This window comes from Apiospora aurea (assembly GCF_038362705.1).
Source record: "Apiospora aurea strain CBS 24483 chromosome Unknown utg000001l_segment0_segment0, whole genome shotgun sequence".
Taxonomy (NCBI): domain Eukaryota; kingdom Fungi; phylum Ascomycota; class Sordariomycetes; order Amphisphaeriales; family Apiosporaceae; genus Apiospora; species Apiospora aurea.
In genome coordinates, this window is record NW_027117388.1 from 3,361,960 (window position 1) to 3,387,975 (window position 26,016).

The 26,016-nt window shown below is 53.7% G+C and overlaps 8 protein-coding genes across 8 annotated transcripts; 4 read left to right on the forward strand and 4 right to left on the reverse strand.

Moving 5' to 3' along the window:
* Positions 1 to 742: 742 nt before the first annotated feature.
* Positions 743 to 3,167, forward strand: PG986_001048 (uncharacterized protein; the record flags this gene model as incomplete). Its single annotated transcript, XM_066837270.1, has 2 exons — positions 743 to 1,186; positions 1,242 to 3,167. The coding sequence occupies 2 exons, from the start codon at positions 743 to 745 to the stop codon at positions 3,165 to 3,167; spliced, it is 2,370 nt and encodes a 789-aa protein (XP_066706163.1).
* A 373-nt stretch (positions 3,168 to 3,540) lies between these two features.
* Positions 3,541 to 6,351, reverse strand: PG986_001049 (glycoside hydrolase family 3 protein; the record flags this gene model as incomplete). Its single annotated transcript, XM_066837271.1, has 3 exons — positions 3,541 to 5,528; positions 5,597 to 6,025; positions 6,084 to 6,351. 3 exons carry the CDS (start codon positions 6,349 to 6,351, stop codon positions 3,541 to 3,543), a joined length of 2,685 nt encoding a protein of 894 aa, XP_066706164.1.
* A 3,924-nt stretch (positions 6,352 to 10,275) lies between these two features.
* On the forward strand, positions 10,276 to 11,612 carry PG986_001050 (uncharacterized protein; the record flags this gene model as incomplete). Its single annotated transcript, XM_066837272.1, has 4 exons — positions 10,276 to 10,372; positions 10,451 to 10,616; positions 10,714 to 10,818; positions 10,910 to 11,612. The coding sequence occupies 4 exons, from the start codon at positions 10,276 to 10,278 to the stop codon at positions 11,610 to 11,612; spliced, it is 1,071 nt and encodes a 356-aa protein (XP_066706165.1).
* Positions 11,613 to 12,122: 510 nt separating this feature from the next.
* On the reverse strand, positions 12,123 to 13,873 carry PG986_001051 (uncharacterized protein; the record flags this gene model as incomplete). Its single annotated transcript, XM_066837273.1, has 2 exons — positions 12,123 to 12,132; positions 12,306 to 13,873. The coding sequence occupies 2 exons, from the start codon at positions 13,871 to 13,873 to the stop codon at positions 12,123 to 12,125; spliced, it is 1,578 nt and encodes a 525-aa protein (XP_066706166.1).
* Positions 13,874 to 14,458: 585 nt separating this feature from the next.
* Positions 14,459 to 16,356, reverse strand: PG986_001052 (asc-type amino acid transporter 1 protein; the record flags this gene model as incomplete). The annotated part of the gene is made up of 2 exons (XM_066837274.1): positions 14,459 to 15,289; positions 15,346 to 16,356. The coding sequence occupies 2 exons, from the start codon at positions 16,354 to 16,356 to the stop codon at positions 14,459 to 14,461; spliced, it is 1,842 nt and encodes a 613-aa protein (XP_066706167.1).
* A 1,489-nt stretch (positions 16,357 to 17,845) lies between these two features.
* On the forward strand, positions 17,846 to 20,731 carry PG986_001053 (Leucine--tRNA ligase; the record flags this gene model as incomplete). Its single annotated transcript, XM_066837275.1, has 1 exon — positions 17,846 to 20,731. The coding sequence occupies one exon, from the start codon at positions 17,846 to 17,848 to the stop codon at positions 20,729 to 20,731; it is 2,886 nt and encodes a 961-aa protein (XP_066706168.1).
* A 439-nt stretch (positions 20,732 to 21,170) lies between these two features.
* PG986_001054 (S-adenosyl-L-methionine-dependent methyltransferase) lies at positions 21,171 to 22,151 on the forward strand (the record flags this gene model as incomplete). The annotated part of the gene is made up of 1 exon (XM_066837276.1): positions 21,171 to 22,151. The coding sequence occupies one exon, from the start codon at positions 21,171 to 21,173 to the stop codon at positions 22,149 to 22,151; it is 981 nt and encodes a 326-aa protein (XP_066706169.1).
* Positions 22,152 to 22,568: 417 nt separating this feature from the next.
* On the reverse strand, positions 22,569 to 23,790 carry PG986_001055 (Sucraseferredoxin-like protein; the record flags this gene model as incomplete). Its single annotated transcript, XM_066837277.1, has 2 exons — positions 22,569 to 23,285; positions 23,452 to 23,790. 2 exons carry the CDS (start codon positions 23,788 to 23,790, stop codon positions 22,569 to 22,571), a joined length of 1,056 nt encoding a protein of 351 aa, XP_066706170.1.
* Positions 23,791 to 26,016: the final 2,226 nt, after the last annotated feature.

Consider the following 26,016-nt stretch of genomic DNA (forward strand, 5'->3'; position numbering starts at 1 on the left):
CCAAATTCTGTAAATCTCCATGTGACGAAGAGTTCTTGGTGTTTGTAATCCGTGGTAAAATAAATGGGTAGAAAATACTCGGACGTCTGAGGCCAATCATCTTCGACTGCAACTGTCTCCTTATTTGCGCTGTATGACTTGATTGTCAGACCTTCGAATGTGTGTGGTTTTCAGTGCCATACTCACAGACGCAAATGCAGATCCGATAGGCCAGGCAACCTTGGTGGTCGTTGGTGGTCGGTTCCGCCTCCCCGTGTGCCCGCATGCCCAAAGAAGGCGCCAATCTTGCCAAAACGCCTGGCTGGGCACCGCCCGAAAGTCAAGTAGGTTAGAACGTATGTAAGATCAAGAATAAATCAACATTCGATCGCAAAACCTGGAAATCCGAATATACCACGTTTGAAGAGCTCTCTCTCATCTTCTTACACACATACATATACCTACGTACCTACTTCTACACACCCTTAGTCAGTCGGCTGGTGACTTTACGAAATATAATTCATTGTTGCTTGTTTCTTGTTGGTCGATCGGTTTGCCGGCAAGTTTGCCGCGTCTTTTCCTTCTCGAATCAACATCCTCCCACCACTCATTCGTTTCCAAAAAGCGCCATGATTTGACGTCAGTTATCACGACCCTGGAACCCCGCCAACAGTGGATATATATAGCCAGTTCCAATTCCTGAGTCGTTACTCGCCATCTTCAATCTCCAGCTGGCGGACTTCTGCAAGCTCAACCTGGCACAATGAGTATCCACGACTGGAAGCGGACTTCCATAGATGCGCCGGAGGGCAGCGCGAACCAATATGATCCCCCGCCTGCCTACAGCAGCCATCTTTCGCGAGGAGATCCTCGGTCCAACTCCACCCAGTCGCTCGTGCCGTCGTTGCCGAACTATGATGAGGTATCCAAGCGCAGGCTGCTCGTCGTCTACATCCATGGCTTCATGGGCACAGATCATTCCTTTCAGTCCTTCCCCGCCCACGTCCACAGATATCTGAGGGACGCGCTCATCGACTCGCACGTCGTCCATTCCAAGATCTATCCCAGATACAAGACGTACAAGGCTATCGAGGTAGCCCGCGACAACTTTAGCCGATGGCTCCAGCCACACGAGTCGCCGACAACCGATGTCGTGCTTGTCGGCCATTCCATGGGCGGTCTCTTGGCGGCTGATGTTGCTCTCATGGTAAGCTCTTCCGTTTGCCACGCCTCATGGCCTCAAATGCTAACAGAACCAAAAGCAATCATGGGATCAGAACAGCCCCAATTTCTTTCAAAACAGGATCCTAGGGACAGTCAACCTTGACGCGCCTTTGTTGGGCCTCCATCCTGGTATCATTGTAGCCGGCCTCTCAAGCTTGTTCCGCTCCAAAACAGATACCCCCAAGCCTGGCGGCGGCTCTACTCAGGGGACGTCTAGCGTAACATCGCCAGAGCCTTCGTTGAATTCGGACTTGGCAAGCCCGACTCCCACGTCGCCCCTATCAGATCCGCCCACATCAGTCCCTGATCTGCCTGCTAGGATGACTATGGACCCTAACTTTGATCCCGAGTTTCCAAATGATGTTCGTCTTAAGGATCGCAGCTGGTGGAAGAACATTGTCCACTTCGTCAAGAAGCACAACTCGGAAGGGATAATAGACGCTGCCAGCCACCACATTATGTCTCATCTCGAATTCGGGAGCGTCTTGATGGATTTCAATTGCCTCAAGATTCGGTACGAAAACTTACGGAAGCTGGAGGATATCGATGACATAAAGAACCATGGATTTCCTCATGTCCCGCCTCAAGTTCGCTTTGTTCAATACTATACGGTATGCCATGGGCACCCCAAGAAACCGAAGGGTTCCAAGGAGATGGACGCCGCAGATCGAAAGGAGATTGAAAACGCTATGTCCGGTGGGCCAAGTGCCACGAGCTCGACGACATCGACACCCAGAGCTTCCATCGGAGATATCTATGATGAGGGGCGGAAGCGGCCATCAATGCGAGGTCTTCCGGATATTCCTAAAGAGAATGCTGCTGGTCCATCCCGTGATGGTGACGACCAGTCGGTCTCTAGTCTAGAGGTGATGGATCCAGTACCTATGGAGGAGGATGGCAGGGGTAACCACACGAGCAGGGAGCCAACACATCTACAGTCGCGGCAATCTACCGAAGAGAGATCGCCATCCAGTCATGGAGCCGTGAACTCCAAATCATCGGCCCCTCAGGAAGGACAGTCAGGGGATGAAGCTGCGAAAGTAACATCGCAGGCGACTGGGGGTGTAGATGCAGATCCTGAAGTGGATGCTGCTGCTAAAGAGCTTTCCGAATTGGAACTGAGTCTGCCCAAGGTTCCTGACCCGCCCGAGAAGCCGGAACCGTTCGATGGCACGAAATACACGGACAAGGATGCTCGTAAACAGGCGGAGAAGGAATCCAAGCGTGTCGTCAAGGCGTACGAGCAAGCCGTGAAAAATCGCGAGAAGACGATCAAGGAACGCCAGAAGGTTATCGACAAGCGTAAAAAGAAATTGGCCTCGGAGGCTGCCAAGCGCGAGAAGGAAGCAAAGAAGCAAGCGTCGGAGGCCGAGAAACGCGGGAAAGAGGCCGAAAAGGAGGCAAAGGAGCGGCGTAAAAAGGATGAGCAGGCTGTCCACGAGACTGAGAAACGCGGAGGGGAAGCTGAAAGAGAAGCCAAGGAGCAGCGTCAAAAGAATGAAGAGGCCATTCAAATCCTTGCCGATGGGATCGAGGAGAGGCAGGCCTCGCTTGCTGATACGGCAGCGGCAGTCGCCCCTAGACCTTCGGCGGCGGCGGCCACTGAGGCCAACGTGGATCGCTCGATTTTCCAGGCATCAACAGCAGAAGGGGAAGGGTCGCTGTCTCGGGTCTCTAGTAACGAATCGGACTCGCCGAAAGCGACCAAGGACCAGAAGAAGGCGGCGAAGCCTCCAAAGCCCAAGAAGGAGCGTAAGTTTTGCACCCTGCCGAGCAAGGTTAAAGGCCAGCTGGACCCGAAATGGATCAAGGTATTCATGAAGGATATGGACGAAGTCGAGGCCCACACGAGCCTCTTCTTCCCGGGGCCGCACTACGACAAGTTGGTGGGCGATATGGGCGATATGATTATCTCATGGGTACAGGAGGATGCTACGAAGCGTGCCATCTTGGAAATGGGATGATCACTCGCGGCTCGATACTGGTTGAGTCTTCCGATCAAGTGCAAAGAATGGTGGGTGCCATGACGGCAAAGAGGGAGAGGGTGCTAGTGGACAGAAACGCATAGGAGATGACATGAGATCACAGATACCAACACACACCCATAAGCTAAGCCAGCAGCCAGCGAAAAGTCGTAACTTCTGACTGCCGTACTTTATACCTAGGTTACTTGAATCGAACGCGGCAAATATAATACGAGATATTTCCATTATTACATTACTGGTTAGATACATACCACTGATATTGGCCTAGATATATACAGCACAAATGCAGCCAAATTAGCAACCTAACTTTGATAGATTGAAACTATACCCTCCGTAGATATGACGAAGACAATCATAACGGCCCAGGAACACCAATCTCGCACGCCGTCGAATCACTATAGCAGACGGCGCCGAACGAGTCGCTCGCATCGCCGACCCAGAACTTGAATTGGCCTTCGGGGTTGGGAACCACCCAGTTCTGCAGCTCCGAGTCCCAGACGGAGACGTCCTTGCGCGTGATGGTGAGCTCGACCGTCTCGCTCTTGCCGGGCGCCAGCGCGGCCGTCTTGGCGAAGTCGCGCAGCTGCAGCGGCGGCGTGTCGTACTTTGCGTTGTCGGTCTCGGGGAACTGGACGTAGAGCTGGGTCGAGGCCTTGCCGGCGTGCGCGGTGCCGTTGTTGGTGACGGTCAGCGAGATGGTGTAGGCGACATCCCAGAGGGCCGGGTTGCCGCCCGAGGGGCCGCCCGCGGGCGTCTGGCCGGCCTCCTTTTGGGCGTCGGAGTAGGCCGGCGGCAGGCTGCCGTACTTCTTGCCGGCGGCGCCATCGGCGTAGGCGTTCTTGGCGTCATTCTCGGCCAGGAAGCTGTAGCGGTAGCGGAAGATGTCCTTGAAGCCCTGGGGCCGCAGCGCCTCGGACGCGGCCGGGATCGTGTTGTTCATGGCCGCGATGGGGTCGCCGGACTTGGCGGGGCGCGCGGGCGGCGTCGAGGTCAGCGGCGTGACGGCCTTGATGCTCACGTCGCTGTAGGAGAAGGTGGTGTAGCTGAGGCCGTGGCCGAAGGCGTACCGCGGCTTGACCCCGTTCTTCTGGAAGTAGCGGTAGTCGATGTAGATGCCCTCGGAGAAGGTGTCCTGGGGCTGGCCGAGGCCGTTGGGCACGATGGACACGCTCGCCGGGTAGTCCGACTCGGACACGGGGACGGTGTAGGGGAGATGGCCCGAGGGGGAGACCTCGCCGAAGAGGACCTCGGTGAGGGAGTCGCCGGCCTCCTGTCCGGGTAAGTGGGCGACGACGACGGCCTTGACCGACGGGAGGTCGATCCAGGGCTCCATGACGATGGGGCCCACGGTGTGCACGACGACGACGACGTTGCTGTACTTTTCGGCCGCCTTCTGCACGAGCTCGTCGCCGTTGTGCCAGGCCTTGAGCCCGGACTTGTCGCGGTCGCCGTGGTTGCCCTCGACCTCGTACGAGTTCTCGCCGGCGTCGGAGCTGATGAAGACGAGGGCGACGTCGTCGGCCGTGGCGTCGGGCAGGTCCTTGGGGAACTTGTCCGTGTTCCAGAACTGCACCTTGTCGTTGCCGGCTTTGCGCCTGAGCGAGCTGATCGGGTCGTCCATGTACGGGTAGTCGCAGCTGCCGGAGCCCCAGCCCATGCCCAGGGTGCCCTTGTTGCAGCTCTTGTCGGTGCACTTGTTGATGCCGTCCGGGTTGGCCTGGGCGTCGGTGCCGAAGACCTTGAGGGGCGCCGAGGTCGAGAGGGGCAGCAGGCTGCCGTTGTTCTTGAGCAGCGTGACGGCGTCCTGGGCGACCTGCTTCGCGATGACCTTGTGGTCGGCCTGGACGTTGACGTACTGGTTGACGACGCCCGACGGCGAGAAGACGGCGGCCGGGTACAGCAGCCCGGTCCGGTCGCGCGTGTTGGAGGAGAAGTTGGGGCGCGGGTAGTCCTTGTCCTGGCCCAGCTTGTACCAGGCGGCGACGACGCGGGTCGCCATGTCGTTGATGCGGTCCATGGGCACGCTGCCGTTGAGGGCCGCCCGGGTCATCTCGTACATGAAGTACGCCGTGCCGGGCAGCACGGGGATCTGCGTGTCGCCGGGCATCGACATGTCGAGGCCGGCCAGAGCGGAGGCGACGCCGGACATGTGGGCGAGCCAATCCGTCATGACCAGACCCTGGAAGCCGAGTTCTTCCTTGAGGAGGCCGTTGATGGAGTATGCGTTCTGCGACGAGGCAGAGCCGTTGACGGCGTTGTATGAAGTCATGACAGCGCCTGTGCCGGCGCGGACACCTTCGGCAAAGGGCCACAGATACAACTCATGCATTGCTCGGTCGTCTAGTAGGCGCGTTGTGTTAGTCAAGAGAGAAGCGCAAACAAACAGCAGTTCATCGGTTGCAACATACCGATATTGGCGCTGATGCCCTGCTGCGCAACGTTAAACATGCGCTGGATCTCCTGCTCGTTGCCGATCAGGTGCTTGAGAACAGCAATGACGCCCTGATCCTGAACTCCCTTGACCGTCTCGGCTCCGGCGAAAGCTTGCAGGACCGGGTCCGAACCGAACCCTTCCCAGTTTCGGCCAGCACGGGGCTTGCGGCCCAGGGGACCAACCGAGGGACCCAGGTACATGTTGACGCCTTTCCCCTTGAATTCCTGGCCCAGGGCGACGCCTCTCTCGTACATCAGCTTCTTGTCGAAGGTGGCGCCGGTGGTGATACCCGCAGGAAACGCCGTGACGTTATCGGTCGTGCGCACACCCAGGGGACCATCTTGAAGACATAGCTGTGGAAACCCTAGGCGGTCGGCACTACCAGTGTTTCCCACACAGGGTCCTGGTCGCTGTTAACAAATGATGGACGGCCGGAAGGATAGCATGGGGAGGAACGTTACCCATGAAGAAACCGGTTCCGCCTGTGATGTTAGTCTTCTCGGCCAGTGTCATTTGCGACACCAGCTTAACGGCTTTTTGGTAGGCATCGGCCCAGTCGTCGGCCCATCCGCCATGGGGTGCTGGGTAGTAGGAGGCGGCAACATAGGGGGCGGGAACGGCGGCGCGGGGCTGTATCGCGGCGGCGGAGGTGGTGCCCGCTAGACTGGACAAACAGAAGAGCGAGAGGGCCTGGAGTCCCGAAGGAGACCCGGGGTTGAAAAGGTGCATGGCTACGGCAACGGAAGGGACAGACGGTGGCACAGACGACAACTTTGACCACACGTGCCAGGAGGGGTGGGTAGCTAACGAGGGAGGGCAAGTCAAGCGACAGCGAAGCACTTAAGCAGGTAAACCGGGTTTGGGACGGACGCGAACAATATATATGCACACGCCTCACTGGCACCAGCGTGCGTTAGCATGGCTGTGGCCAGGCAGGCCGAACGAACTCTGAGCTAACGACTGACTCAATGGAACCATGGTAGCCGTGCACCTATATTACTTGGTATCATACCAGATCATGCCCATAACACACTGGTCCAAAAATGACGAGAATGGGGCCACGGGGCTCGATGCCGACGGGAGCTCCAGCAAGCAAACGAGAATGACATGTGAGGTGCCGCTGTTTGCTGTCTCGGCTCGGAAGCTCGTGTTACTGTAGCTAGTTAGTAGCTCCGTATGTACCTATGTGATCGGTTATGTAAGTACGTAAGTAGATAGCCTACACAAGTATGTATGGAACTGGCATCCATGCCCGGCCAAGAAGAGAAGAAGAAGAAGGGGGGATCTATCCGGGGGGCCCATCAGGGAGTCATGGAATAGCGACGTTTTTCCGTACTATAGATCGCTAAGCCTAAGATTTCGATCTTCATATCTCGGTGGCCGGAGGCTTGGAGGCTTGGACAGCCATGCTAGCAATGTACAGCAGCGGCATAAAGATTATAGCAAATACAACATTGAATGGACTCGGAGATGGTTGTTCGAAGTGACTAGTGAATGTGACACTGAAGTTCGCTACCAGTCCGCTACCAGGCCGCTACCAGGCCGCTCCACTCGCCTGGTCGGCATATGTGCCGCTCCCTAAGCCCTTTGATGAAGAGAAATTGGGATACAGGCTGGCTCCGCGTCTTACGGCACGCGACGCCGAAGACACCAACGCCTCTGATAGCGGCGGCTGATGTTGGCTCTGCTCTGGGCCAATGAGGTGTTGCAATTGCAGACGGGGATTGCCTGTTCAGCCGCCGGAAGCTGCCAGAGTCCAATGTGGAAGGTGGCATTCAGGTTGCAATGCACGCCGGCTCAGCCCATGGCGGGCGCTGTGTCTATCGCGTATTGCGTACCTAGGTATAGGCATAACATTGAATGGAAGACATACATACATACATACACAACATTGTAAGCCAAGAAGCGCAATCCCTGCTTTGGGGTCAACCCACGACTGCCGCTCGTGTGCGTGGTCAGCTGAGCGTTGGTCATGCCGAAGCGAGGTGCACCTCCACGTCATCGCAAAGACCAATCGGGCAAGTGATGCATCGTTTTGTGGCATGCACCATGCCTGCCATGCCTGCAACGCAGGAGGAGCTGGGGCTGTATCTAATAAACCCCCTAGAGCCCCCCCAGGCGGACTCCAGAGCAGCCAGATAGACGAGCGAGCCTGATCAGTCCTGATCTCCTGATGAGACTCTCCCCAGCCCAAGCCCAGCTGAGACTAAACTCGATAGAGCTGCCTTCTCCGAAGATGGGCCCGGCTGTGAAGGGTGCGCTCAGACCTCCAGCTCGAGGAGCTGCCATCCGCGCAACCTGAGATCTGCCATCATTGATGGATGAGACGGCAGGCCCGGAGAGAAATGTGATGGATAAGGTTGGCCTGCTTCTGTACGCCGCGCGACCAGAAGCAAATATAACTGCCGCATCACTTTCCACTCGGTCGTATCTATGTTTGATGGCCCCCCCTCCTTACATTTGGCGGTCGGTGTTGGGTTGGGTGGAAACCATTAACCTACCAACCAACCTGGAAGAGGAGCCATTCATTGATGGTTGTGCAGGCATCTGTTTGTTATGTAAGTTATGGTTATCAAGTAAGTATGTACCTAGTAGCATCTTACACTGTACAGTCCCTCAGACCCCTTGCTCCCCATGGTATTTTCTCCTTCTCTCTTTTTTTTTCCTTTTCTTTTCTTCTTTACCACGATCTTCCCTTCTGGACTCAGAGGTCCAGGTGTCAATCAACGCAACACGTGCGCACCAAGGGTCCTTGTGTAGCACCTCAGTGAGTAGCGTACGACATTGAGGGCTTACCAGGCAGTCGGTAGCTGCGGCCATGTAACAGAACGGATTGCCGTACAACCTACTTACTTAAGCCAAGGCAGGGGTCTCCCTGCTTCTCGTAGTGGTATTTCGACATTTCGACAACGACCCATCTCGGATAATTCCAGGACAATGCTGGAGACGATTGGCAGCGGTCTCTCTTTCTCTCTCTCTCTCTCTCTTCTTCTTCCTCTTTGCTTCTTTCTTTCACTGGTCAAACTAGCAGTGTTACCCTACTGACCGTCATCAACGCCTGGACGCCTCACGAGTCATCGGTCCGGGGAAGCAACGCTTGACTCGTGTGTCGTAGCCCAAGATGGCTTTTGGCCTAGCGAGCTGAGGATGCCTGTAGAGCGTTGCATTGGCCAAGTCATGTCCAACTTGCTGCCCACTTCGACATTGAATGCTCGACTTGATTTGACTTGACTTGACAAGTACATATGAGAGCACGTTTATTAGTTCTGATGGTGTGGATCTGATTGGACTTCTTTAACGCCGAATCTACTGTAGCTAGTGTCAGCCGTTACGGTGTCCCTGAGGTCCCTCGTTTTTTTTTAGTAGGCGTTGAACGCTGCCCTCGCCGTCTTTGGTCACGTCCCGAGGCGCCATCCCAGCGCTTTGCAGAACCCTCGTGGCATTTCTTACATTAGTGTGGGAGCTAGTCGAGCATCGAACTGTTGTCGGATACGATACAGCATTTCCTGCACTACACCAACGGGCATAGCCGCATTCATCAACCTGAAGGTTGCACGCTTGTGAAGGACAGGTGAAGAAGGTGGGATGGGCCCTTGCCTTGTAAGTTGTGCGGACCACCATGACTCGGCCTGCCCTTCCGCACCGACGAGATGGGATGAGACGAGCGGCGAGGCATATCGTATTATGTCTTATCATGTCCTTTGTGCCCCCAACAATTTCTGTCAGACGGGACTACTCAGCCTCCCACCTTGTTGCTTCCCAACAACCACGACGACAGCAAGGCTCTCTTTGAGGGCTCGTCGACTCCGGTTTGGTTGGTTTTGCGCACCAATAGTGCCCATGCCCGCCCACACAGTCTTCGCTGAAGAGGCAGAGGTGTGGGCATTCGCAAAAGGGCCCGCTGCCCGACCTGCATGCCAGGAATGGAAAGGGTTCCCCCATTTCTTGGCGGTACTTTCCGCCCACCGGATTCAATCTTCGATCGGGTCTGGTTTCGAAAAGGTCGGACGAAAAGCTAGCAAAGTCGCAATTACCACCGAAGAACAACTAAGAGCGGGAGGCGCATGGCAGATTCACTATAGCACACACAGCAGCGCCCGTTGTATTAACAAGTCGACGCTACCTGCATCATGGGCCTGCAGGGATGGCTAAATCGACAGGGGGCCTGCGGGCGGTTGGAGAGTCCTGCCGCCGTCGAAAGGCGTCCCGAGGAAAAGGAAAGGATGCAATTCAATGGTTCCGGTTCGCGACCCTTGGCTAACGATCACCGCTAAGGGTTCGACGAGATCCATTTCCGACTCCATCATGCGTTCGTTGGGGGAGGGACAACCCCTTGCGCCCTCATGGCCGCTTGTCTCTCCTGCCAGATTGGGCTGAGTGCCAACGTGATGGTGTTGGTGTTGGTGTATATAATCTATAATAGGACACGACTACGACCTTTGACTTTCGGGATGTGATCAGCACCCGTCTCACTGTCTTATATACCCTACCAGCAGGCAGCACCCCGCCACCTACGCCAGTCCTTCCCGAACCGTCTCTCGATACGGGCCTGCAGCCGTACATATATTCACATTCTTTTTCTTGTTTTTGTTCTTGTTTTCTTACGTTTCTTGCCTGCCTGCCTGCCTTGCCTGTCTGCCAAAACCCCCCAAGATGAAGTCGATAAGTTGGACTCTCGTCTCGAGCCTTGCTCTGGCTGCGGTTGCGAGCCCTGTCCCTGATAGCCTTCGCCCATACTTGGCGCACCGACGTATGTCATTTTTGGCCTGATCTTCTCCCGAAACCCCAATGCTGTATAGAAGCTGACCGTGCTATGATAATGTTCTAGAAAATGCTGTGACTGCAGAAGAAGTTAGCCGCCTGGACTTCTATGCCGAATATGCAGGAGCCAGTTACTGCAACTCCGAGGCCCCTGTTAACTCTACCGTGACTTGTGCGGAGAACGTTTGCCCCGACGTCACCGCCGCCGGTGCTGTTGTAACCGCTACCTTTGCGTGAGTCCTGCTTCTCCAACTGGAACCAGAAGGCTTCCGTTCCCTGGTGCTTCCCCCGCCCGTTACGCAAAAACTAACATGATCCTTCTTTCGATAGGGGTCTTGTAACCGATATCCAGGGTTTCCTCTCCACGGACCCCAAGAACAAGGTTATTGTCCTTTCATTCCGGGGCTCTCATTCGATCCGTAACTGGATCACCAAGTAAGTGCATATGTTTACGGTCCTCAAAAAGACAAGAAAAACCACGTCATTCGGGTTTTATGTAAGACTCTTGTACTAACAATCGCCTCAGTTTTGTCTTCCTTCAAGAGCCTTGTGCTCTTGTCGGTGGTTGCTTGTTGCACGCAGGCTTCGCCGGCGCCTACAAGGAGGTCGCCGACCCCCTGAGTAAGGCCCTGGCCGCCGCGACCAAGGCGAACCCGGATTACAAGATCGTCTTCACGGGCCACTCGCTGGGCGCGGCCGTCGCGACCGTGGCCGCGGCGTACGAGCGCGCCGCGGGCCACGCCATCGACCTGTACACGTACGGCAGCCCGCGCGTGGGCAACCGGGCCTTTGTCGACTTCGTGACCAAGCAGGCCGGGCTCGAGTACCGCGTGACGCACCTGGCCGACCCGGTGCCGCGCCTGCCCCCGATCTTCGCCAACTACCGCCACACGAGCCCCGAGTACTGGCTGTCGGACGGCGACTCGACCACAATCGACTACACGGCCGCCGACATCAAGGTCTGCGAGGGCTACGCCAACCTCAAGTGCAACGCCGGCCAGCTCGGGCTCGACATCGACGCCCACGGCCACTACCTCGCCAACATTGCCCAGTGCGGGCCCGACGGCACGCCCTTCAAGCGGGATGGTGCCGTCGTCGCCTTGTCCATCGACGCGACCGTGCCGGTCGGTCTGCCGACGCTCTCCGACCCGGAGCTCGAGCTCAAGGTCAACGACTACGTGAAGCAGGACATCGAGGCGGCGCAGTCGCTCAACGATATCTGGGGCTAAGGTGGAGACGCATTCTATACTTTATATAAGAGCACATACGTATACGCTTACATATACATACATGTATCACGAGCTAATTAGGGCTGCTGTTAATAAGGGTGGATATTTGTTTCGAGGTCTGTTGTTGATTATGATTATGTATGAGGATTTCAGGGATCCGGGTGGGGAACTCCAATTCCGCGTTTCTTGTTTTGTTTCTTTCCAGGGCTTCATTTGCATTTAGATGTTGGGGATAAGACAGGCGCTTTGGCGCTGGGGGGATGGGGCTGAGTCACACTGGGAATGGGTATTTGATGTGGAGGATGGGCGTGCTGTAATAATAGCTAGTCGAGCACGAACATCTAAACCAAGTTCTTAATACTGTGCAGCAGCAACCCGGGCATGGTTTGGTTTTGGTTGAATATGAAACGCTCATCATGCTATATCGTCCACTTAATGTAATTCCCATCTCAACGTATCCGTATCTGCTAATTAACAAGGCCCCATTATTATCTACATTCTGTGCATCATCTAGCCAGATCTATATGGACAGTGAATAGGTAGCTTTCCAATGAACGTAGTGCCCACCAGGAAATGTCATCGCCATGGTCGTCGTCGTCGTCACGCCCACCAAGGTTAAGTCTACAATATGGGAAACCCCACCTTCCACATCGTTTTCCAACGCTAGTTTTTTCTTCTCCTAGAGGCTGGTACGTGAACCCGAGCTCCTCGAGGCTCGTCGCCTTCTTCCCGGCCTTGACGAACGCCATCCGGGCCTGGGCGTAGATGCTGCGCATCCAGAACTCCTCGTCGCCCCAGCGCGGCGGCTCCTTGCCCTTGCCCTTGCCGGCCGCCGCCGCCGACGCGCTCTGCATGACCAGGTCGTGCATGGCGTTGATGTAGGTCCCGTCGCCGCCGGGCGGGAAGACGTGGTACGGCGCGACCTCGGCCCGGAGGGGGTCGTCGTCGTCGGTCTGCTGCAGCGTCTTGACCCGCGACGCCGCCTCGTCGCGCTCCCACTGCGCCATGTCCGCCAGCGGCGGCAGGCCCATCTCGTTGTCCCACAGCCGCGCCAGCACCGCGCCCTGCGACTCGGCCACGGGGAACGGGATCACTTTGATCGGCAGGCCCGAGAAGGCCAGCGTCGGGTAGCGCATGTCGATCATGTGCTTGTACAGGCCGTGGACCTTGCGGCCGTCGGTGACGAGCGGCTGCCCGCGGCTGGCGACCTCCTTTTTGTTTTCGTTATCGGCGGCGTTGTTGATGAAGCACTGGAGGAATGGGAACGAGAACAGGTACCCCGTGCAGAACATGACCGTGTCCAGGTCCGTAACGACGGTGCCGTCGCGTAGCCGCACGCCGCGCTCGGCGACGAGAAATTCCTCGATGGTGGAGACCTCCTCGAACTCGAAGCCGCCCTGCGCGGCCTGCTGCCGCACCTCGTCGGGCGTCGGCGTCTGCACCGAGAGGTACAGGGGCGGCGCGCAGACGGGGTGGATCTGGCCCGCGATGTCGAGCCCCGAGGCCGAGTTGCCCACGACCAGCACCTTGTGGCCCCGGTGCGGCTCCGGCGTGCGGTACTGCTTGGAGTGGCGGACGACGCCCGGGTGCGCCGCGACGAACTCGCGCAGCCCGGCCACGGCGGGCACGTGCGGCTCGTTGTAGTGGCCCGACGCGACCACCACGGCGTCGTAGATCTCGGCCTTGTCCGCGCTGGCCCCATCGGTGGCTGCGGCGAGATCGCGGCTCCGGACGTGCCAGCGTGGCGTCCGGGTGGTTTCGTCGTCCGGCCGCACGTCCAGCACCACGGTGCTGAAGCGGATCAGGTCGCGGATCTCGGCCGCGTAGTCCTGCAAGTACGCCTGTACGCGCTGGCGGCTGGGGAATACGCGGCGGTCGTCCGGCGTCGTGAGGGGCAGGTCCGAAAACTGCATGAGGGAGGCCGGGATGTTGGTGTGCAGCTGGTCGTACATGGGGCTCGGGAAGAGGGGCTTGCCATTGGCGTCTCTCTGCACCTCCTTGAGCGAGGACTGTCCATTCTCATCCAATGCAGAGGAGCCCGTGTCCGTCGTCCAATCGGTAGGCGGCGCCGTGCTGTAGTTCCACACGCCGCCCACATCGGCGCTCCGTTCAAAGATGGTGACGGTCTTGAAGGACTTCTGGGCCAGCAGGTACTTGGCGCAGGCGAGACCGCAGGGCCCGGCGCCGATGATGGCGACGGAGGAGACGGAGAATGGCCCCAGCGGAGGAGCCGCTTCGCTGCTCTGAGAGACGGAGCCCATGTTTGGAGATGGCCGCGAACCGGACCGGTCAAAGACTCTGGCGAAGAGCCGTTTGATAAGATCGGACTTAGGGGCGGTCGACTTGGTTCGATTGGGAATCCTCGCAATTCCAGAACTTAACCGAAATAAGGGCATATGATGGGTTTGGCTGCCTCTCCAAACGAGCGAAAATGCAGATCTCCCTCAATAATTTGTCTGTCGTTATCTATCGGGTTGGTCATGTGCTTGTTCGTGATCCGATTAAATGGCGCCATCGCCGAACCGGGCCCGAGGCTCCGCTCGTGGCATGATCCACTGTTGATATCAGGGAAATACCCCGTCTTCATCCGACAGGTATCTTGCTTGGAAGCATGACCAATGAAGCTGGCGGTAGCCTCCGTCTCTCTCTAGCAGTATATATATTACAGCCCGTGTAGGATTTGTACCTAGTCTAGGCCAGTCTGTATGTATGTACTATGCAATTGGGCTAATCGTAACCCGTAGCTATGCCCCGTACGCCAATGCTTTGATGCAATCCCAACGGGAACCCACCCCGATATCTAAAGGAACACCCAGCGGAAACACAATATAGAATCATTATCCAATTCAGTTCGTCCATCGTTTCCAGAATTTCCATGAAGGTGCTGCCTCGCCTCCGCCAATCTCCCGCTTCGTGACTTGGTCGCGACCGTGTATCCTCCAGAAATACACAGGGATGCCAACAAGGACGAATGCCACCACAACCAGCGTCTTCAGCGGTTGCGCAAAGACGGCTCGTGACAGCAAAAACAAGCTGACGCAGCAGAAAATGATAGGAGTGGTGATCCAAGTCTTGTAGGGCCGCTCCAAGTTCGGTTCCTTGACGCGCAGAATAATCAAGCCCAGCACTGTCAGGAAGTAAAACGTATACCCGGCAACACCATAAAAGGTTAGCAACTCGCCAAACTCGCCGACAACGATGTACATAATAGTAAGCACGGCATTGAGAAGTAGCGCGTTGACAGGCGTAAAAAACAAGCCCGCCTCCTCATCGCCAAGCATAGTATGCAGACGCTTCGAAAGCCAGCTTCTTGTCCGCGTGCTTGAAAGGCCCGGCTCAGTTGAGCGAAGGCCGATCCGCGCGAACACGGTTGGAAGGTAACCTTCCTTCCCGGCAGCATAGACGAGCCTGCTGCTGGTGAAGGTTTGTGAGTTAAGAGCCCCGAAGCAGGAGGCGCTCACGATGAGGGCAAATATGAGGGCACCAATGGGTCCAAAGACCGTCTGGCCAAAGTTGACAGCGACGGTGTTAGTCGAGTTGATGGTCGCAGCGGGCAATACGAAAAAGTAAGCCATGTTTGCGAGGACATAACAAATGATGACCAGGGGCATCGCGGTGTGAATAACACGCGGAAGGTCGCGCCCTGGGTTTCGAAACTCGCCAACAACATAATTTGTCTGATATCAGGTTAGTTTCGCATGTTGCGCCCCGAATCCAGTAGAAAAACACTCACATTATCCCAACCATCAAAGGCCCACAGGCCTGCGTAGATAGCAACAGCCCACTGGGCCCCGTCTTTGCTGGTCCCTTCAAACCATCCATGGGTCTTCCACTCGACGTTGGCAGGGCCCGAGTAGGAAAGACCCGTGATGGCAACCATAACTCCTACAATGGTCACCCCAATCAAGGCAATGAACTTGAGAAACATGAGCATGTCGTTGGTGCGGGTACCCAAACGTGTAGACAAGGCGTTCATGAACGTCAGCAAGACCAAGCCTACCAGAGCCACGCTCTTGCTCACCCAGGGGTTTATCGTTTCGGCCTCGACTCCAATGAACGCCCTGACCAGGTATTCCCCCATAATTATGGCAATGATGGCGGCACTTCCCGGCTTCAAGACAAGCACGGCGACCCAGGTAAAGAGGAAGCCAGCCATTTCTCCTAGAATCTTGCTCAAGTACGCTTGCGGGCCGCCGTTGAGAGGGATGGCGCCTCCTAGCTCGGCATAACTCGCGGCTCCCGTCCAGGCCAGGACACCGGCAATCACCCAGACCACGAGCGAAGCGCCCGGAGACCCAACGTTGGCATTGACCTGGCTCGGCGAAGAAAATATACCAGAACCAATGATCAACCCGATAATCAAACCCAGTCCATTCATGTATGTGAGCGTCTTGTGTTTTTCCAACGATGCGCCTCCCACGCCGCCATTTTGATGCGCTGCCGTGGTCGGGGCTCCTATTGGTGTATAACCCGGGGCGGCAGAGGAGGACAGGGGAAATAGGTTCGGAGCGAAGTCGAAATTCGACACGGTGGAATAGGTGCGACCATGGCCAGGCCGGCCCGCAGGGTTGTTTTCGTCTAGAGGATCATCCTGCTCGAGGGATAGCTTGCGCGACGAGGATATCGAGGGCCGCGAGTCTGTATCTGAGTAGGTGCCAGGGCCACGACTGCTAGAGGCCAGTGAGGCAAGTTCGAGCGAATCTCGGGCGTAGCCTTGGAGGTGCGATGAGGAATTGGCCGGCATCGTGATGTGATAGTTGTCTGGTGAACACCAGACTCAAATATCCCTGCGTTTTTCGGTACCTGAATAACACCGCATGCCGGCGACGCGAGGCTTGGGATAGTTGTGAGGGTGGAGGACGGCGGACTATCGTCGTCGGTAGACGGGCGTTGTTGCAAGCCTGCTGGGAGGTATATGGGATATCAAGCCTGGACGTCTCCGAGGGGAGATATGGAAGCCAGTCGACGAGGGGGTGGTGTGTAACGCGGGTGAGAATTCGAATTGTATGTAAGGAGTGCTGGTCGCAACGCAATTATATGTACTGTTGGTTCTTGTTGCGGGCGAGAATACCAATGAGCTGCAGCCAAGGTGAGTTTATGTACGGTCCAACTCTGAGGGGTCTCGACAGGTGTCAAATGGCGATGACTGAAGTCTGATGAATGGATAGATGCAACACGGACGGTTGCGGGATCGAAGTTAGTAGCCCTTTGAGAGTTCGAGGACAACGGATGGAAGATTGTTTAGGTAGCGGTAGCGTGTGGTTGTTTGATGCTGCTGGCTGGCACTGGCGCTGGCACCGGCCTCCCCCGGCTAGAATCGCTCCTCTGAGACCTGCCTTCTCGAAACAGTCTGTGCACTGTTGCCAGCACAATGTTTATCGGCATCAAGGCAGGAACCAGGGCAAGAACTAGGTCTGCTGGAGGGGAGGATCCGAGGCGTAAGATTGCCTTTGTCGCTACCCAGATCACGATAATATTGTATTATTTCGTTGCATCATGCGTTGTCTGTTCCATGCTTTCTATAATGATAATGAATACAAGTGGCATTCCCCCTAAGGTATACTCGTGATGATGATTCAATAGTCAGTATACAGGCCGACATACATACCTCAGTATGTATAATACATAGCCACACAGCATAGTGCTTCAAATAGTAGAACGAAGAGATAGATACCTTACATACTTTAAGGTTGTCAGGGCTTTCTGGCCGAGACAGGACCAATATCGACAAGGCGTTTTCAGGCCTCAAACGATCAGCGCAGACAGCCGGGGCACACCAGGACCAGCTGCATTGGCCTAATATTCTAGAGCCCCGAAAGCCCCAAAAACAGAAGCCTGCGAACCTGTGCAAGCTCCCCCTGCAAGTGCTGTCTGTGCCCATTGATTACTGCCCCCAATGCCCCCCTGAAGCTTAATTCCGCCCCTCAATTACGGGCCGGTCGCACAGCTTTAGCTGGGTGGCTTTACTACTACGCCAAACAGCATCTGCAGGGTGCCAAGGTGCCAACCCAGCTCTGCCTTTCAGCGCGTCTTACTGGCCAATTCAAACCACAATGCTCACGCTGTGGCCCTCTTGGTATGACGAAGACTTGAAAAAGCTCACGATACTTTCCAGCTCCGCAAGCGTCAAGCTCACCCGTCAGCTCGACCCCAACGCAGCTCCGTCAGGTCTCTCAAACTCTCTAGTTTGGGTCACGATGATATTCGTTTCCATATGACAGGCTAAACTTCCAATGCAGTCTTTTGCTAGATTGGCCCGCGGCTATCGAAGCCACTACTTGATATCGTCACGTACTGCCCTTCGTGCGCCTCGAGCTCCCACTTTTCGTCGGAATTATGCGACCCAGCTGAACCTTCCCGCGCTCGATGCAAAATGGCGACAGGAGTGGGAAAAGAGGCCATCGGCCAGCCGTGATCTCGACGGGGCCGCGAAACGCGACAATGGCCAGCCCTCGTCCGACAAGAAGAGCATGTACATACTGCCCATGTTCCCATACCCCTCGGGCAAGCTCCACCTCGGCCACCTACGAGTCTATACCATAGCCGATGTCGTCGCGCGCTTTCGGCGGTTGCAAGGACACCCTGTGCTGCTACCCATGGGCTGGGATGCTTTCGGTCTGCCCGCTGAGAATGCCGCCATCGAGCGCGGCGTCGAGCCTGCGGCTTGGACAAAAGAGAACATGGCGCGCATGAAGGAGCAGTTGCAATTTATGAACGGGAGTTACGACTGGTCTCGCGAGTTCGCCACTTGCGACCCTAGCTTTTATAAGCACACGCAACGTATATTCTTGCTGTTATTAAAGAATGGCCTCGCCAGTCGGAAAGCTGCCGAGGTCAACTGGGATCCGGTCGAGAATACAGTATTGGCCAATGAACAAGTAGATGCCGATGGTCGCTCCTGGAGATCCGGTGCCAAGGTCGAGAAAAGAAACCTAGAACAATGGTTCTTTCATATCACCAAATACCGGGAATCTCTTCTCCAAGACTTGGAGACACTGGCAGAGAATGAGGCCTGGCCTGAGAGGGTGCTGGCACAGCAAAGGAACTGGCTAGGCCGCGACTTTGGAGCACATTATGACTTTCAAGTCGAGTCTGGGGTTGGCACCGCCCTCGAGCCCATAAGGGTCTATACTACCCGGCCGGAGACGATATACGCCGCGCAGTTCATAGCACTCTCACCAATATCTCCCACGGTCCGGAAGCTGGCAGAGAGTGATGCTGACTTGCAAAGATACATCGATAGCCTCAAGGACTCGCCCGATGTTGCATCTCACAGCCCCACTGAGGGCTACAAGATACCCTATTTGACGGCAAAAAATCCCTTGAGCACTTCTCAAGAATCGTCAGACCACGAGCAGAATCTTCCGGTCTATGTCGCAGCTTATGTTCGAGGTGATTATGAGACGGGAGCACTTATGGGTGTTCCGGCACATGACCTGAGGGATTTCAATTTCTGGAGCGCACACCAGCCGGGCCAGCCAATCAAGTTTGCCGTGACGCCGAACGAGGATGGCCAGACCAGCAGCATAGAAAACGGCCCATTTTTCAATTCTGGTTATATGACGTCGCTGGCAGGAGCTCATAAGGGGTTACCGTCCAGTAAGGCAGCGGAGGCCGTTGTAGAATCCATCCAGGCTTCGACCGGCTCGGCCAGGGGCGTAGTGAAGTGGAAGTTGCGAGACTGGCTCATTAGCCGGCAGCGGTATTGGGGAACACCGATACCCATCGTTCATTGTGACACATGTGGTCCTCAGCCTGTGCCTGATGAGCAGTTGCCAGTAACCCTCCCCAAGGTGGAACATCACTGGAAGGAAGGAAGGTCCGGAAACCCTCTGGAAACGGCCACCGACTGGATCAACACTACGTGCCCCAAGTGCCACGGCGCCGCAAAGAGGGATACCGATACTATGGATACCTTTGTCGATTCCAGTTGGTATTATATGCGCTTCGCAGATCCGCAAAACGACGAGATACCCGTATCCGAAGCTGCGCTCAAGGAACACTTGCCAGTGGATATTTACATTGGTGGTGTCGAACATGCTATCCTTCACCTGCTTTATGCGCGCTTCGTCTACAAAACTGTTGTGGATCTCCTGTATTCCAAGAAGCTGGGACAAGAAGATGGCCAATCGATATTAGAGCCGTTTACGCGGCTGATCACGCAAGGTATGGTTCACGGCAAAACATACACCGATCCAACTTCGGGTCGGTTTTTGAAGCCAGACGAGGTTGATCTGTCCAACCCCTCGGAGCCCTCGGTGGTCGCAACGGGAGAGAAGCCAGGCGTTTCTTATGAAAAAATGTCGAAATCGAAGCATAACGGCGTAGACCCAACCGACTTCATCTCAAAGTACGGCGCCGACGCCACGAGGGCTCACATGTTGTTCCAAGCGCCCGTGAGTGACGTGGTAAACTGGGATGAGGATAAAATTGCGGGCGTGACGAGATGGCTCAGGCGTCTCTACGACTACGTTCAATCTCTGGGGGCTGTGCCAGAGGAAAACTCGGAGTGGGCCGCCAAGGAATACTTCACCAAGATCAAGAAAGAGATGGGCGAAGCCGGAGAAGAACAGGCTGCTCAGTGGTCCGCCGACACCGATGTTTGGCGGGCTACTCAACAAACCGTCGACCAGATCACGAAGTCCTATGAGAAGGTCTACTCGCTCAACACGACTGTCTCTTTATTGATGGGCCTGACGAACACCTTGACCGACAGCAAGGCGGCTTCGCAGACGGTCAAGATCGCTGCCGTGAACCGTCTCCTTCGTATGATGGCGCCGATCACACCAGGGTTTGCCGAGGAGTGCTGGAGGTCTTTGTATCCATCCACAAAGAGCATATTCGACTCGACGTGGCCGGAGCCGGACGACACCATTGAACTGCTTGGACATAACTACATAAAGTGCGCCGTCATGGTGAACGGGAAGATGCGCTGTGTAGCGACGGTGCCGCATCGGCCGAGTGACATGGAGGAAAAGAGCCAAGAATACCAAAATTGGCTGACGGACCGCATTCTTCAGACCGAGGAGGCCCAAGCCAAGCTGGCCAACTTTGACATCCGCAAGGCAAAGAAAGCCTTTGTTGTCAAGGGCGGTAAAACGGTCAACTATCTGCTGTAATCTCGGTAGCTGTAAGGTAGGTGAAGATAGACCGATACCTGTAGTACATACTGAGCAAATACCCCCTCCAAAACATGTTCCGTCCCACCAATATCGCTTGATCAGCTCGAAGGCACAGATATGCAGATAAATACATACTGGCCGAAGGGATTATTTCAACTTCCTACTGGGGGTTTATTAGCGGCCACTGGACCCTGCGTGCATAAGCCGCCATGGAGCATGTTGGATTTTCCCACCCAATTGAACGCGACTATACTGATAACCTTGGATCTTTCATATACACGCACCCCATGAGCCTGGTTAGAAACTACCCATACATACCCCTACTTTCCCGCCGTCATCCATCGCTGTTTCCAGACTGTCAAGATCTCATAGCTCGTTTTCCAAGTCCGCGAGCGTCGGGGAACCAAGCGAAACTAAACAAGAAAAAGCAGGTGGCATGCCCCGTCTCCCGCCCTCTCTCCTCCAAAGAGCCCGTTCCATCTCCCCGGACCTCGCGACTTTGCTGCCCGCTTGCCGCGACCTGGAGTCGGCGCGCAGCGAGCTGCGCTGGATCCGGGAGCACGTCTTTGCTTCCGCTTCTTCAAGCCAGCAGGTCGTATCCCCCCGTTCCGCCGAGACCCAAGCAGCAGAGAAAGAAAGAATCCATCATCGCCATGAAAGGAACAAGGTAGCCGTAACCAGTCTCTGCCGCCGCCGCGCCCGCGGCGAGCCCTTGCAGTATCTCCTGGGCACGCAGCCCTTCGGTCCGCTCGAGATCCAATGCCGGCGCGGCGTTTTGATCCCGCGGCCTGAGACGGAATCGTGGACGTATGCGCTGGGGTCCGAAGTGGTGAGACGCCTGAGTCCTTCTTCTTCTGCTTCTTCTGCTACTGGGCCCGACGGTCAAAAGAAGGATATGAGGGAAACGCAGGAGGGGAAGAGGAGTCTGCGCATCGTCGATTTCTGTACGGGCACGGGCTGCATCCCGCTCCTGCTCTACACGCTGCTGCGCAGACGGTTCCATCTCCAGGTCTGGGGCTTCGATGTCGAGGAGCGCGCGGTACGGCTCGCGAGGGAGAACCTGCGAAGCAACGTGGCGAAGGGCCTCATGCCAGCAGCATCATTAGCACGACCAAGCGAGCACCTTTCAACGCCAGAAAAGGGTAGTGGTTCTCTTGTTCGGTTCGAGCAGGCCGAGATCTTCGCCGACGATTGGATTCAGTCACTACTCCTGCTGCAGCAGCAGCAAGACGAGAAGAACAACGTCGTGGATGTTCTGGTGTCCAACCCCCTTACATCTCCACGGAAGGCTTTAGCCGCGACACGGGCCGCTCGGTGCGGAACTTCGAGCCGCGGCTCGCGCTGGTGCCGCATCCTCGGAACGAGCCGGCGGCTTGCGCACCCGAGGACGTGTTCTACAAGCGTCTCTGTGAGATAGCAGAGATCCTTCGGCCTACGATTATGTTGTTTGAGGTGGGCGACTTGGAGCAGGCGACTCGGGTTGCGCAGATGGCGGTAGTGGCTTTGGGCGGGAGGCTCAAGGATCTCGAGATCTGGCGCGACTGTCCAGACGTGATGGGGGAAGAGGGCACGGGTGATAGTGATACTGTTCTCACGGAGATACACATAAAAGGGAGGAGGGCACCGATTAAGGGGAGTGGCCATGGAAGATCGGTTTTTGTTCAATTGGGGTGACCAAACACTTTTATTCACGTGTGGATATTCGTTGTATCATATTGCTCTATACGCCAGATACCCTCGACGCTGTTTATAGAGCGCCGCCTCTAGCAGCGCACCCAATGACGTCTCCTTCGTGCCTTCTACAAGTCTATCAACAGTTGATGCTGATCTATGTCTATAACCTGATGACTTCGCCGCCTTTCTTGATGGCACCACGAAACATGTCGGCAACCACGTTCCCCTTGACCACTGTTTCCTCGATGATCCCCTCGACGTGTTTAGGCTCTACTCGCCCATACCAGATACCGTGGCCAGCCAACGGGTGAGGTTCGTTGTCCTTGGTATTCAGCCGCGGCGGGATGTATATAATCACATTACCGGCAAACTTGTGGCCACCGATATGACTAATGAGGCCAACCCTCGCCGTGGACGGAGGCTCGTTGCCAACGGGGCCGGACAGGGGCGGCGCAGTCACGCTCTCGTCGATCAGGGGGCCGCGCACCACCTCGTAGCCCTTCTTGGGCAGCTGGGCCTCGAACTCCTTCTGCAGGGCCGGGCCCATGAGCCCGCAGCGCATGTCGCGGCCGCCGTGGCCGCAAACCAGGACCAGAACGTCCTGGACGTCGCGGACGCCGTACAGCAAGGGGCGGAAAGCGTCTTTGCGCGTCAGGCGGTCTTTGTGGATGGGCGACAGGCCGTCGTGCATGGGGTGCAGCTTCTCGGGCAGCAGGTAGCCCTTGACGAGCGCGTGCACGGCGTCGAACGAGACGCGCGGCAGGAAGGGCACGTACTGGAAGGACGGGAGCAGGTAGGCCGACGTCGTCTGCACCTCGGGCCGCCGCGAGATGGAGGACGGGAAGGAGGCGTTGAGCACGGAGATGTTGTGGAAGGGCTACGCGGCGAGGAAGAAGGCAAGGGAGCACTTACCGTCAGCAAATCTTGTTCCTTGTCACTTGAATGGCGGCGGACGTGAAGACTTGTTACGAGAAGGGAGGAGTTTTTTTTTCGCACGGTAGTGTAGGTTCTCGATGTCCAGGGCACTAAAGTCAAACACTCACATCGCTATAGAGCCCGCCCCGGCCCAGGAGCTCTTTCAGATCGGCCGCCAGGTTGTCGCCGCTGTTCTCCTCTTCGATGCGCGAAGGCCAGTCGTCTTTACCGGTGCAAATCAGCAGTTGCTCTGCATAGCTAGCCATGACACCGTTCAAGGGGCTTGTCTTGTCGATGGGCAGCCCCTCAGGCATAGCAGGGGTTCCGGCGCAGTCGCATGTTGGCGAAGGGCATGTCGGCACGGTATTGAGGAAGCGCAGGGCAGTGGTGATAGGCGGTTGTTGCGACGGCCGCTTCGCATGTTCCCAGAGGCCTCTACTCAGAGGACGGATTGGGCGGGAAAGCATGGCGATGCAAGCGCTTGCCAGGCCAGCTTGCGATTGATCAGGAAGAGACAGATGAAGGGCTGGGTCTATAGGGAAGCATCATGTGTTGCGGTGGCGCGAATGGAATTGCGAACTGCCTTGCACTTAAGTACGCGGTTCATTGTCGCAAGCAAGTCGCTGACGTAGCTTCGAGAGCGACTGGTAAACCTGAGAATGGCGATTTGATTAGCTGATAAGCCCATTCTCGGGCCCGCAAGTTAAGCCGGCTAACGGTGCAACGGGCCACCCCCTCCAACTGGCCACTTTTTTACACAAGGATTAATAAATCGAAATAAAATTTAAAAACTAATTTTAAAATTTAGTTTCATAGTATATTAATTATATTATATATTTATAAAATTAAATTATTTTAATTAAATTATTTTTAATTTTTAAAATATTTATATAATATTTATTATAACGTGGTTTATTACTACGCGACGTATATTATTTAACGACGTACCTTTTCTACTTCTCGACCTTTTTATATAAATTAATTTAATTATAACGCTTAAAATTAATTAAAACTACTCGTTATTCGATTTTTCGTTTAATTTTATATCTTTTTTATATATTCGCGTATTATAACTTATTTCGCCGTAAATATTATAACGCCTTTTATTAATCGCCCTTCGTTTTAATGAACCTTTATTTTTATTTTTATCGGGCGTTAAACGCTTCTTTTTTACCTTTTCGTTTTATAATTATTAAGATTTTTTAATAATAAAGGCTTTTTTAAATTAAACTCGCGATTTTTTAGCTTTTCGGCGCTTAAAAAGTGTTAAATTAAATTTTTTTAATATATATATTTTATTATATATAAAAGTTATTTTATAAGCTATTTTAGTTATATTTTTCGCTATTTAGTTTATTATATTTAAAATTAGCGGTAAAAAGCTTCCTTAATAAATAAACACCTTTTTTTAATATAAATAAAATGCTTAATTATTTATTAAAGGTTAAATAGTATTTAAGGGTCGTAAGTATTAACCGTCTTTAAACGAGATAAGTTAAGTATAAGCGTTCGAAAACGTATATTTAACTTATTAATGACCTCGTTAAGGTTATAAGGTATTAAATTAAATATATTAAATATAAATTTAATATTAATTTCTATAAAAATAATAAAATACGTGGCTTTAAAAGTAATAAAGAATTCGAGCTTAATAATATAATTTATAAAAGCCTTAATAAATAGCTCGATTTTTTTTCGAATAAACACGCTTTAAAGGCGAATAAAATACTATATTAAAAGATTAAAGTAAGTGCGATAAATAGGGAGGTATATTAATAATAATAATATCGTTATCTTAATAGTATACTTTAAATTTAACCGAAATATAGCTCTCGTAACCGTTAAGAATTAAAAGGCGGTAGCGACCTTTTATTTATAATTTAATATATTTATCGAAATATTTAATTTAATCTAGGCTTATTTCGTTATTAATCTAGTTATTAAAAATCGGCTTAATTATTTAATCGCTTAGTAAATCGGTTTCGCGGGATTAATTTACGAGATAATATTAGTTTTAAACGATTAAAAATAACGGAATATATTAACTTTACGAATTAATATATTTAATCGCCGTTATTTATTCCCGATTATTAAGTTAAACCGATTTCGCTTTTTTACGCCGCTCGGCGTATATTACGACGAGTATTAACCTAATTATATTTATTATAAAACCGGTTTCGTCGAAATTTTAAATATCTTCGTTAATAATTTTATATTTCGCTTTTATATTCGTAATTAACGTAAACTAGGTAAAAATAACTTTAAAATCTTTATAAAGAGCTTTTTAATAATTATATTAATAATTTATTTTAATTTTTAAATTTAGGTTATAATCGATAAAACGCTTAACTTAGTATTTATTAACGCGGTTATAATAATATAGTGCGTTAATTTATACGTTAATTAATATAGAGACTTTATATTAATCTTATTACTTTATTATTAAAACCGACTTACCGTATTAACCTTAACTCGATTTTCTCTTCTTTTTTTTATTATAAATTTTATAAGGGGACCGGATAAGAGTAACGTTAAATAATAAATTAAAAGAAAAATAAAGAACTAAAGAAGAGGCTTTAATTATAAAGGCTTAGTTAAGCCTTTACTAGTAGGATGTCCTATTAGTACTACCTTAATTAACCGCTTACTTAATTAAGCTTAGCGGGGTAATTAAGCCTTTTTTAAGTGGACCC